The sequence below is a fragment of the Calliphora vicina genome, chromosome 3 (genome assembly GCF_958450345.1).
Source record: "Calliphora vicina chromosome 3, idCalVici1.1, whole genome shotgun sequence".
Classification (NCBI taxonomy): Eukaryota; Metazoa; Arthropoda; class Insecta; order Diptera; family Calliphoridae; genus Calliphora; species Calliphora vicina.
Window position 1 is genome coordinate 32,120,714 of NC_088782.1, and position 13,980 is coordinate 32,134,693.

Genomic DNA, 13,980 nt, shown 5'->3' on the forward strand with positions numbered 1-13,980 from the left:
ATTGGTTTTTGTTTTTGAAAAATGAAGTAGAATAAAATTTTAATTTATAATATTTAGTTTTAGAATTGCTTAAATAATTTACTTAAATAATAAGACAGATTTTACCGAATTAATTTAATTTTGATTTACTAATGGTACTTTTTTTGTATAGAGGGAATTAAATTGACATTGATGAATCTTTTGCTGTTGCCGTCTCATAATGATCTGCTTCTGCGTATAAATCAGTACTCAATATTCAACATAGGCTACTGTCGCTCAGTGGTACTGAGGCTACTGTCGCTCAGTGGGATTAATCCAAAAAAGGTTGTAATATATCTGGATCTTCTAAACTACTGGCCCGATTACAAAATTAGATATGAACGAATCATAGAGGAGTACTAGTTGACCTAGATCCGTGCCTACCCTTGCCACTCGTGATGAAGATTATAAAATATATTTTTAAATAACCAAAATCGTCTGAAAATCTATAACTTTTTCACAATTTACTATTTTGATTTTAAAGAAGAGAAATATTTAAGAATATTTATTTAACTTAATTGAGGCAGTTAGAAGAGTATAAAATTACAAAATATTTTAAAGTTTATTTCAATTAATATTTATTTGTTTTACCTAAATTTTGTATTAATTTATTTTTCTTTAACATGTTTCTTTAATTATATAAAGTTTTATTTCATATTAACAACTACAATCAAATATACAAATTTATTTATTCGTTTTTTAGCTTGTTTTTATATTTCGATAATAAATTGTAAAGTTTTACATGTTTCTATTTGTTTTTTTTCTTTTTTAATTTTTATTTAATAAGACCACATATAGATTGATTAAAAAAAATTGTTGTTGATGGAAAAAATTCTAATAAATATTCTATATATTTTCTTTAATATTCGTTTGTTTGTTTATGTTCTACACGTGTGTTGAAACGCAACTAATACATTTGTAAGCATTTGAAACAGTACTTTTAAAGGATGAATAGTTTAAAAAAATTAAAAAATTTAACTAAATAAGTGAATGTAAGCGATTATTTTTTTTAATACAAATTTAATATTTTAAATACCTACGAACTTGAAATTCTGTTTTATTTAAGAGTTCATTTGTTTAAAATATTTAATTTATTCTTTACCCGAATTTTATCTCAAAGTTATCAATGACGTATGAGTGTTAATATATTTAGAACACAAATATCACTCATACGCCATATGTGTGTTTAGTAAAGCATTCATATACGCATATGTCGTATGAGTGATATTTATGTTCAAAATATATTAACAATCATACGCCAGTATGAATTTTGAATTTAACAATTATGTCAGCCCATACTTTTTAAATATATGAGACAGGGATGGCAAAATTGATACAATTGTACTTTTTTTTGGTACAATTTGATCTAAAAAAGTACAATGGTACACCAATGACTCATTTGGTACAATTTGAAAATTTATTGCACAGTTAATATATTAAAACCAATTTACGAATTTATGTTCTCTATCAATTATACCAAAATATTAACAATAAACTTTTTAAAATTATACTTTTGAGTTGTTGAAATAAAGAAGAAATAGCGGCATTTGACTAGTCTTGTCACCCTCGCAATTTTAAGTGTTTTTCAATTTGTAATTCTTAATGACAGAATTTTTCTGCTGTGGCTAAAAAATGTTAGATGGTTGACAAAAATTCGATAATATAAACTACCATGCTTTATTATTAACTGAATATCTGTTGCTAGAAAATGGATGTAATGAAATCGATCCAAATTTATTCATTACAACTGTTCATTTGTTCATTGTAACTTTAAAAAAATCTCGAAATTTCACTGGAATTTAAAAAAAAAAAAATATTCCCGGAAAAAAAATTTCCGTGGAGGAACCCTAGTTTTGGTACAATTACAGTCGAAAAAGTACAATTTCAGATGCTTTTGGTACTATTTTTAAATTCCATTTTAAAATAGGTTACGCAATGTATTTTTAAGAAATAATTTTCACAAATTTGAGACCAACAACTAACCATTAAAATTTGTATACCCTAAACCATCATAGTGAGGAAGATATTATGCGTTTGTGCTGATGTTTGTAACTCCTAAAAGTATTAGTCTAAAACCGACCTTAAAATATACCAATCGCTTCCGAATCATTACGTCGATTTAAAAAAAGTCCGTCTGGCTATCCATGTAAACTTGTGCGCAAAGTACAGGTCGAAATTTCATAGATATTTCGATAAAACTTGACACATGTATTATTTTCAGCCCAAGGACGAAGCCTATTGAAACTGGCTGAAATAGGTCTATTGTTTCACCTAGCCCCCATACAAATGTCCTCCCGAAATAGGACGTTTTGGACATAAATGCTTAATTTATATAGATATCCACACAAGTTCTTTCAAAACTAAGTTTTATAGACAATTTAAGCACATCTATAAATTTTGAGCGGATCGATTTGTAATTGATCATAGCTCCCGTGTAAGGCCCACTTGCGAAAATTATTTTAACCAGCATCAAACACTTTGAAAATTTTGATATCCAGAACAAATTCAACACAAATAAGTTTAATATATAAAGAAATCACATGACTTAATATCATGGCAATTGGTCCGTAATTGGTCATAGCTCCTATACAGGGCCAAATCCCTAAAACTACTTTAACGAGCATAAATCTCATAAAAATGTTGGTATCCAAATAAAATTTAACAGAAATATGTTTCATTTAGAAATAAATCAAGCTACTTAAAGCAAAACATTAAATAAAATGTGCAACCTCTAAACTTTATCCATTTATATTTAGGATTATATTGTTAATATAATAGTCAATAAGATTGTCAAATGAGAAATGGTTCTTTAATTTTCACATAGGCATTTGTGCAGGCATAGCCGAGGAGACCTCACTAATATCTCAGTGGCGGCTCTGTTGGGGCATCTCATAACACCCACCTTATAGCATACCGATCGACTCAGAGTAAACGATGTCCGTCCGTCTGGCTGACTGTCTATGTAAAGCTTGTGCGCAAAGCACAGGTCGCAATTTTTAAGATATTACGCTCAAATTTGGCACATACATTTGTTTCCGCCCAAGGACGAAGCCTATTGAAACTGGCTGAAATCGGTCCATTATTTCACCTACCCGGCATACAAAAGTCGTCCCGGAATAGGTCATAAAGGTCATAATTTGTATAGGTATACCCACAAATTGCATCACAAATAAGTTTTCTACAAAAGTAATAACGTTTAAAATATTTGTGGATCGATTCATAACTCACCATAGCTCCCACTTCTGAAAATCACTTTAACAACCATAAAACTCTTCAAAATTTTGGTATCCATTTAACATAACATTTAATGCTTGTACATAATATAATATGTTTACCTATTTATCATTATTTAGTTGTTCGAATGTGCAATGAAAATATAATGATTAAAGTAACTTAAATATTGTTGAAATTACAAAGAATATAGTATAATTGCCGAACCATGTTTTTTCTCTGCGTGTACAAAGAATATTTGGGGGAAATTTCACCCCGTACTTCCTTTTTGCGCTATTGCGCCAACAACGGACAAATGGATAGACGGACAGACATACCTAGATCTTCTTAGAATTTTATAAGGACCCGGAATATACCTTTTGGTACAAAGCCCAATATTTCAATATGTTACAAACGGAATGACACACTCTATATACGCTACATCTTTTTGGTGGTGGGTATAAAAGCAATAAATTAAACAACAAAAAACTCGAGTTAAAAAATATTTTTACCGATTTTGACCCATTATAAGACTATGTACTATGTACTATGTCATTATATACGTCGTACAGTGGTATAGAACAAAAATAGGGAAATAAATCTGTAACTTCTGAACGGTTAGTGAAGTTTAGGTTTTGAATTTAGACCTCATGGCCCCACCAGGGCCGCGGCAAGGGGTCCCAAAAGTAGGGTATATCAAACTTTTAAAACGATTCTATTTCTTCGTTTGTATTCCAATATATTCAATTATCTCTTATAGTTAAGAAGATATTCGCATTTGAAAATTAGTTTTCAAAATTTTTACATAACCTACGCCAGTTTTTTGATAACAGCATAGAGTAAGTTCGGGTAATGTGGTATACCTATTTTATATTTGACTATAATTTTTAGAATCTTAATTCGATTGGAACAGTTTTCAGGTGGTGTTTTACTACAAGTGTTAGGTTTACATCCATGAAAGTAAAAAAGTCTTTTAAGTTCAAGTTTTAGAGAAATTTGGGGAAAAGAGAAAACACCCATAAACAAGCCATTGAAAAAATTGGCGGGTAATGTGGTATACCATGTTCTTTTAATATTGTATACCAAACCGCATAACCGATATATAGTATTTTAATTTGTAAATGAGTTGCGTTTTATTTAAATCATCTTTAATGGATGCGGTTAAAGTTGGCGGCTGACCAAGCTTACCAGAAGCTCCTCAATACATTCTTCGCTTCGTAGGAGACATTGAATGACTGATGCGAAAAAAATTGCCATTTGTTGTTTCTAATAGCTCAGATAGCGTTCTTCAAATCTTCCGCTGCCCATTTTCATACTTCACATTTCTTTGGCATATTATTTGATTGAAATTCTTTAGCTATACCACATTAGCCGACCACGTGGTTTTATAAAATTAAACATATACACTAAATGTACTATATTGTTACATATGTTCTTCCCATTTGACTTTAAAATTAAATTAATAAAGTTTAAAACACGTGATTGTAGAAAAAAATTAATTTTTAACAGATCACAAAAAAAGTCTACCATAAGATAATGCTGATTTTTTACAACTGGCTATTTCCATGACCTGTAAAAATTAAGTACACTCTCCCAATGTGAATTTTCTGAGATCATAAAACTCTTAAGCTTGGTACAGCTACTGCTATGCTCTTAGTTTTAGAGAAAAGCAGCTATACCACATTACCCGAACTTACTCTATCTAAGTATTTCCTGATTTTTTTTATTTTATTGCACTAACAACAAATGTATATGTCAACTAAAAAAAATCATGACTGACTCCAAAGTTATATGCATTTGAATTTGCGCTAGTTTTTTGGAAATGAAAAAAAAAATGGAAATTTATTATATTTAGGGTAAAAATTCTCAAATCACATACTCGAAATCAAAATATAGTAACCCACTTTAGATGGCACAATATGTTCTTAATTGTAAAGGGTTCTGATAACGCTATGGATATTATTATACAAAAAACTAAAAAAAACCCTTTTTTGGAATTTTTCAATTGTTTTTTGGGAATTGCGGGATCATATATGTAAGTCATTTGGGGGCTACGAAAAGTTGATTTCAACATACAGATGTACATGGCTATATCGACTCCATGATCCAGAATATATATACTTTATGGGGTCGCAAATGAAAAATGTAGAAATTAGAAATGGAATGAAAAACTTGACTACTTCATACCACCTGTACTACATACATACACACAGAAAACAGATTTGTTGGAAATCGGTTATGATTATTAAAATTTAATAATATATATCGAATATTTATTGTAGTTATTAAATAACTATAAATTTAACTGAATTTCGGTAATAAGAATCGTAAAACCATAATTGCAATTGAAATATGGTTGAAGCAGCCTTAAAACACCGGTTTGTGTCTTTACTAAACTTAATTTAATGTATTCGGAAAACACTACCGAATTATATTCAGCATATTGATGGTTGCAAACGAAAAATTCCATTACGATATACAAGTATACTAGTTTGTCAACCAATGGAAAATTTTTTAAGTTTTTTGTCATTTTATAAAAAGAATTATTAAAATAAAGTGAATAATCAAAATAATTAAATTTATTGTACAAGAAGAAATAACCAGGTAAGTTCTTCATTATTAATTAGGTCCATCTAAATACATTTTTGTACATAAATTTAAAATGTCTCTATAGCTTTTTTAACATTATTTCAGAGAAAAAAATCGTGACTGTATCTTCAACACTTGACATAAACGCAGAAATCAAATGCTTTGCTGCTTCACGCCTAATGAAACCTGAACATGTCTCCAATTTTGGTACCTACTGTGATGGACGACTTATATATAGGACAAAAAACGAAATACGGGCCTGTTCCAACCTTCGCAAGATCCTCTTATTTTAAGAATCATTTAGTATTATTTGTGTTATATTTAGATATAATTAGAGATGTAGCATATTTACATGTAATTTTAGTATAAACGAATAAAGAGTCACAAAAAAATAATTAAATTATGTGTGTATGTATTTTGACAAAACAAAAAATATATTAATTGTTCCAACTGATACTTTCAGTCCTTACCACTGAATTATTATTTTCGAACAGTTGTGTGTATCGTTAATTCAGCAAAGGGATATTGTATATACAAATATATTCAGTCATTGCAACTGAATAGAATGATAGTACTTGCAACCGACAAAATTCGATTGGCGCCAAATTCGGTTGTGAATACGAATCTGTTTTCTGTGTGTATATGTATGTAAGTAGTTTAGTAATGGCTGGCATATATATAACTTGTTTATGAGCTGATTTACCAAATTCAGAATTATTTTATAATTAAACGCTTTTAGCGTTTTATTGATTAAATTTGTGTCGATTAAAATCTACTACAAATTGATGACTACTTGAAAACTTTCAAATATTTTCAAAAAATATGCACACATGTGATATGAAAAATAATATTTTGTATTTCATACTTATTTAAGTCCCTATTTGTAAGCGAATGTGGTAAGTACTTGCCTCCAATGACATCACCGTGTTAAAATAATGTGTTAAAATGCCAATATATAAGTGGTGAAGAGTAGTTATATTAGCTTTTTAACTCATTACTTTTCAATATAAAAGCGACCTGAACGTTTTGTTCAGATTTTTAGAATCAATTAAATAATTCTTCGCTGAGCACTCATTTAGCATAACTGAATGCAAAATTAAGTAAAGTTCTTCATTATTGGACATATTATTTAACTAATATAATTGTTTATTATAGAAGCGGGCATCGAGTATAGGCATCTACATCCATTAAACAAATTGGACCCCGATCAGATATTCGTGAGAAGCCTTTTAAGAAGAGGAACAGTGTGTATTTTAAAATGGAGAGTTTTCGGTCATTAATTTGTTAATTTTTTATTTTTAAGTTTATGTTTTTGAATTTAGTACAGAGACAAATTAATATAATCCTGTAAAACGCCTTCATTAACGGAAAATTTTTAATACCATCTTATTTTAAGGTAATTGTCGATGACATATGCAATTTCCTAAGGAAGAGCAGGTATCGGTGAGTTTATAGAAATAGTTGTTTATGTAAACATTTATTTATGTATAATGCTTGTAAAATATATTGAATAAATTTGGTTAATATTAAAAAAAATCGTTTATTTAATGTTCTGAACGCAGCTGTTAAAATAATAAACTTACGTTCAGTACACAGAAAAAACTATTTCTTAAACCGTTTCAATTCAAATATTTGTCACATATTGAACTGGTTTCAATTATTTCATAATTAAATCAAGTATTCATTTGCTCAAAAACAAAATTTTTGATATTTGTTATTGAATTTTGAGTTTTGAATTTGATTATTTTGACAATTGAGTATACAATTTTCGTTATTGGTTGAATTTCAAATACAAAAATTATTGAATAGATAATTTTCGTAATTGAAACACAAAAAATAACAAAAATGTGTTTTCAATTACGAAAATTATCTATTCAATAATTTTTGTATTTGAAATTCAACCAATAACGAAAATTGTATACTCAATTGTCATAATAATCAAATTCAAAACTCAAAATTCAATAACACATATCAAGAAATTTTGTTTTTGAGCAAATGAATATTTGATTTAATTATGAAATAATTGAAACCAGTTCAATATGGGATAAATGTTTGAATTGAAATATAATTTTTTCTGTGTAATGAAGAAATTGAATGCATCGGATATAAAACTAAACTGTCGTTCAGTATTGCGAAAATATAGTTAAAACCTGAACGCCCATTTGCTTTTGTACAAGCTGAACTCTATAGAGTAAAAAGCGGAACTCACGTTCAACATAATGAACGTTTTATTCGGTTTTCTACTACAGGCATTTAGGGTGCAAAAAACCTCAAGTCAAATTTATTTGAAAAATAATCAGCATTCAAAATTATTTCTTTATTTATTTGTTACTAAACTAATATTATTCATTTCATTATTTAAAAGTTCTGTTCTCAAATATAAATGTAATAGTTACACATACTAGATACATAAGCAAGTAAATCCTAAATGTACATACGATCAAGTTCAAATTTATTTTTATAACTATTCAGTAAAGTACAATACATGTAAGTATATAAGTATTCATATGACTGTGTGTAGGGTATGTTTGTATGTAAAGTATGTATGTAAATATATATTTACTTATTTTAATACTTATGTCTGATGTTGTTGTTGCTGCTGTTCAAAGAAAACCAATGAATTACATTTGTAATATTTGTGTAGTAGATTTTTGTTTTTAATAATGTTGTTTTTGTCATCAAGTAGATAAAGTAAACATTTATTCACAGTTTGTAAAATGAAATGTTGACACAGATATTTTTTATTTTTTTTTTATTTATATTTTATTACACACTCTTTATCAAATGTTCAAAAAGAGGTTAGAGAATTTTTATTATTCTTTAAAGAAATATTTCAACAGATTTTAAAGTCAAACTTTTTTAAGTAAAATTAAAAACTTTTGATAAAGAGCATATAGAATTCGTCTAAGACATATTAAATTAACTTGTTTTATTTTGTTTTTTTCTATTTCAATTCTAAATATTATTTTACACATAAAAAGTTCATTTGGCTGTTGTTACTGTTACGAGTTTTTGAAGTTCTTTTTAAGTTGTTTCTAAAGTATTTTCGTTTCTATTTGTTTTTGTTTTAATAAGTTTTTGTTGTTGTTGTTGTTAGTTACATTCAGCTTCTGGTATTTATTTGTCCAAGTTTTGTTTGTTGTTGTCTAAAGATAAAAATGTTGCAATTTACATTTACATGGCGGTTGATTGCTGTTGGTGGGCAATGGCCTCCACCGTTGACTGGGCAATGGCTGCACAGGCTTTGGCAGCATTTTTCTGTGTCTTCTCATCGGTTGTTTTCAAAAAGTAGGTAATCAAGTCAATGGGCAAGGGGAAAACAATCGTTGAGTTCTTCTCAGCTGATATGGCGCTTAAGGTCTGTAATAAAATATTGGTTGTAATTTAATTAAAATTTTTTGAAAATATTTAAGGCATATTGAAAATACCTGTAAATATCTTAATTGTAAAGCTGCTGGTGAATCGCCTATAATTTCCGAGGCTTCTCTTAAGGCCTTCGAAGCTTTTTGTTCTCCCTCGGCGGCTATAACTTTGGCTCGGGCCTCTCTGGCTGCCTCGGCTTCTGCAGCCATGGCTCTTTGTAGTTGTACGGGCAAGCGTACATCTTTGCTGTTTTGTAATTTTAAATAATATTTCAATATTTTTTCTTAAACATTTTAATATGTTTTAAAAAAGTGTTAAACTACTAACATTTCCACACGTTCAACTTTAATACCCCAGGCATCGGTAGCTTCATCCAGTTGTAGCTGTGTTTTGTTATTTATTTTTATATATTTTTTTGGATTTGTGGTTGTGGTGGAAATTTTTGTTAAAGAAATTTTGTTTATAAAAATAACATACCATTTTGTACATTGTTTTCTTGTGACAAGATGATTTTGACTTTAAGTTGCATATTAAGATACATATATTTTTTAAAAAATAAAAATAAAATGGAAACAAGAAAGGATTTGTTCATGTTTATAGGGGAGTAAGGAATACCTCATACACATACATACAAATATATTCATTTAGATATTTATATCTAGACCTAATCGCAAAAATGCTTAAGTCATAGAGTATTATACATAGAGACGAGACACTTCGTCAAACAAAAATAAAACAAATCTTATATCTGATACAACAACAAAATACATATGTTACCCTATTATGTGCTTAACACATAACTTCTCAATAGAAAAGATGTTTTATGTTTTTTTGATTCCAAGCAAGAATTGTTCCGATACAACCGAGTTACGGATGAATCATATTAGGCTTAATCATAGATTATATTTCCATTAACACAAAGTCTGATTATATGTTAACTTACAGTTAGCTTTCGGTTAAAATAATGTTTGTATGAAAACTGTCAGTTTAAATTTAGGCTAAAATACATTGTGATAATGGGTGTTAGGGGTATTGTGGGATTTAAAGTACTAATTAATGTATTTTTTAATGGTTTTCGGATATTTTTATGCAAAATCTAAAATTTTAAATTATTTTTAAGATTTTTAGAGGAGAGATGAAAATTGAGCCATCCCCACTATATGTTTGGCTGGACCCGCATGGAGAAACAATAAGGTGCCGATGTTCCCAACTAAAATTAAAATTTATGTGCTAACCTTTATTTTAGGCTAGCTCTTGTTTTCGAGATATACCGTTATTTCGAAAACCCGAAATTCCAAAAAAACAAATGATTTAAAACTGTTTTCAATTTTTAATTTTATAAACAAAATATAAAACAAATACATTAGTAAAACCGTTTTTGAGTTAAGCGAATACATCGAGGGCCTATATTCAAAACCGTCTATCTTTAATTTTCACGAAAATTACTTTTTGATGGTAAAATGTTCAGTAAAACAGCCCTCATATATTGTGAATTTTATAACAAAGATGTTTTTTTTTTTGCTGTTTTATTTGCATTTTTGTTATTTCTCTATCTTACACAAATAATTTTTCTGAATGTAAAACCCTCTATCATCACAAAAAAAAAAAAAAAAAGATTTTCAAATATTTTTTTTAAATTTCTTCAATCAAACTTCAAAAAAATTTACAAAAGCAAAATAAAAACATTTTTTCTATAATTTTTTTGTTTAATATTGTATTATTAGACGATATCTTAAATAAATTAAGTTATATTAAATAAATCAGGTTAAAAACTGACAGATGGCAAAAATGAAATCAAAATAATTAATTTTTATTAAAGTGCAAAACCTTCTATCTGGTCATTTCATACATACAAAATTTTAAAAACCAATTATATGTACAGTATGTCAAAAATGAGTTTACACATTGAAAATAAATTTATATTTTCGAGTTTGATTACATGAAAATACCACTTATTCTTTCATTACATGTATTTTTTTGGTTTGTTATGAATATATAGAGTATATACAAAGCTTACATAAGGAAAAAGTTGAATTATAATGTAAAATAGACGGAAAAAAAGTTAAAAACAAACATTACTTAATCTTTTCACAACCAATTTTATTTGTGTTTTTTGGTACACACTTAATGATCAATGGTAATTTACAGATAATTATGATCTGTATTCTTCTTCTCTATAAATTTGTTAGTTAGTTCGCGATCGATTTTTTGTTTTGTGGTCATCATTATGTAAAATATTGTTAAGAAAACTTCCAGGAAGAAGAATATCTTACAACGTGACTCTGCTAATTTACTACAATTGCCAATTGGAAAAAAGTATACAGGAGTTGTTGGGGATGTTTTTGGCAACACGAAATATAATTTATAGTGTTTGAGAACGAGCAGAAATGAGGGTAGAGGAGCGTTAAAATGTAGTGGTAGCCCTAGACCTATAATAACTGAGCGCCTAATGTCAGACAACTTCATTAAAACGCTCAGATTTCAACCAGAACTCCTCCGAGGGAACTTAAAGAAGAATGTGATGTAGTCATTTCCCATGAAACAGTTAGACAGACCATAAGAAAAAACGAATATTCAACCAGAGTAACATATAAAAAACTACTGCTTTCTGCACCAGATGTAGAAAAGCGTTTTTTCTTCGCGTCGATTATTGGGATGACGTTATATTATGCGACGAGACTTAAATGATCTTGTATTACAACAAAGTGCCATCTAGAGTTTGACGTAAGGTGTTACTTTAAAATTTCGATTATGATTTGGAAGTATATCTCAAGCAAAGGATTGAAAGACTTATGTTTTACTGAAACAATCATGGTCGCGGAACAATATTGAAACACTCTGAAGAACAATTTGCTAAGAAATGCAACTAAATTTGGGTTTATCAGGACAATAAACTACAATACAAATTTTATCTAAACTTAAATTGTATATAGTGGGGATGTGGCTTCTGTATAATTTCTGCGATGTTATAGACATGACAGCAAAAGGTCTCATCGTCAATCCAACTGAAAATTTTAGTGTGTGTTTAAAGAAAAATATCGCTAAAAGGCAACCAAAAAACAATACTGTAAAATTAGAAGAGTTACAAAAGAAATGGAACACTATGACATATAAAAAAACAAAAAGTCATCTGCATTGCGTGGTATATCCTAAGCGTGGTCATACCAAATAGTAAAATTGCCAAATAAGTAAATAGATTAGTTATTTAATTACTTAAAACTAACTTCTTGTAATTTGTGAAAAGAGTTAATTGACACTACCAAAACTAAATAGTATTTTATTTTCACTTCTTGTTCGTTTCTTTTACATTGGACTTGAACTTTTTCCATATATACGATTTATATATACTGTGTATATTCATAATAATCCAAAAAAGTTTATATATCGAAATAATAAGTGGTATATTTCTTGCTATCAAAGTCGAAAATATATTTTTTTTTCAATGTGAAAACTCATTCTTGACATACTGTATGTGGGATTCAGTAGTTGCTTTAAAAAAATATTGTAGAATACCGAATTTTACTCTAGTAATACGCGAATAAAAAGTATTTTGTATCTCCTTTTGAATATAGGCACTCGATATGTTGTGCAACCTCCTCCATTTTCGAATGGTATATCTCGAAAACAAGAGCTAGCCTAAAAACTGAATTCAGCGTACTCGAATTAGGTGCCCCGCTTGACAGTTTTTTCAACTAGCACAGAAATTGAATTGAAGCCGAAAGACCTTGAAAGACTATTTTGCATCTCCGAAATGCAGCTTGAACGCTACAAAAGAATATCATTTTTGCACCGAATCATTACTTGCGATGGAAAATGGATCCATTACAATAACCCGAAGCGTAAGAGATCGTATGTGAAGCTCGGCCGACCAGCTGAATTTAATGGGAGCGATTCGTTTGAAGCGAGAATTCGCCGAAAAACTGCAAAAATATTCGGCCAGACCTGATACTTTAGTATTCCCTCAACCCTCGGCCACATGTTGCAATACCTGTTAAAAAGTATTAAGAATGAAGTGGTTGGAAGTTTTGCCTCACCCGCTTTATAGTACAGATCGTTCCAATTTGTTCGATTGATGCAGAATGCTCATTGTGGGATACGCTTCACTTTGGAACAGAGTATCCGATATTGCCTTGATTCCTTCTTGGCCTCAAAAGTTGAGCAGTTCTTTTGGCTCGTAATCCATATGTTGCCCGAAAGATGGGAAAATATTATAGCTAACAATGGCCAGTACTTTGAATAAATTTGTATTGTACAAATGTTTCAAAATCAAAATCAAAAGATTTTAAAAAATTCCGCATTTTTAAGTCATAAACCCTATAGTTAACCCTATGTAAATTTAACGAAACAGTTTTTTCAGTTTTTCGAAATTCAATCTATTTCGATTTTTTTTTTAATTTTTGGAAACCTATTTTCATTCCGATCTAATGTTGGCTATATGCCCATGATAATCACAATATGGATATCAAAATAAGCATAATTTGATAAGCTTTTCATTGGTATAAAACAGATATTTTAATTTAACTAAAATACTTTGTTGATGAGAATAATCTTATACATGACTGCCAATATGGATTTAGGTCCCAACATTCAACAACTTATCAGATCAAACGAATTGTTAGTATGATAAAATAAAAGATAAAAAGACTTTCAACAGGTATTCTTTTTGTAGATATAGAAAAGGCGTTTGATTCGTTTCGGCATGCATGACATCTTTATAAGCTTCGGAAAATGGAATTTCGTTTATATTTAGTTAAATTAATCAAGAATGTTCTTATTGAGAGATGATTATTTGTATTTACA

General features: G+C 29.0%; 1 protein-coding gene across 1 annotated transcript in view; it reads right to left on the minus strand.

Moving 5' to 3' along the window:
• Positions 1–8,744: 8,744 nt before the first annotated feature.
• The window catches only part of LOC135955377 (band 7 protein AGAP004871-like), a 61,002-nt gene continuing 55,766 nt past the window's right edge, over positions 8,745–13,980 (minus strand). The window contains exons 7-9 of the mRNA XM_065505728.1: positions 9,508–9,563; positions 9,246–9,426; positions 8,745–9,177 (exon numbers count right to left, since the gene is read on the minus strand). Of these exons, the coding sequence (XP_065361800.1) occupies positions 8,992–9,177; positions 9,246–9,426; positions 9,508–9,563 (423 nt within the window). The 3' untranslated portion in view covers positions 8,745–8,991. The remainder of the gene's footprint in view (positions 9,178–9,245; positions 9,427–9,507; positions 9,564–13,980) is intronic.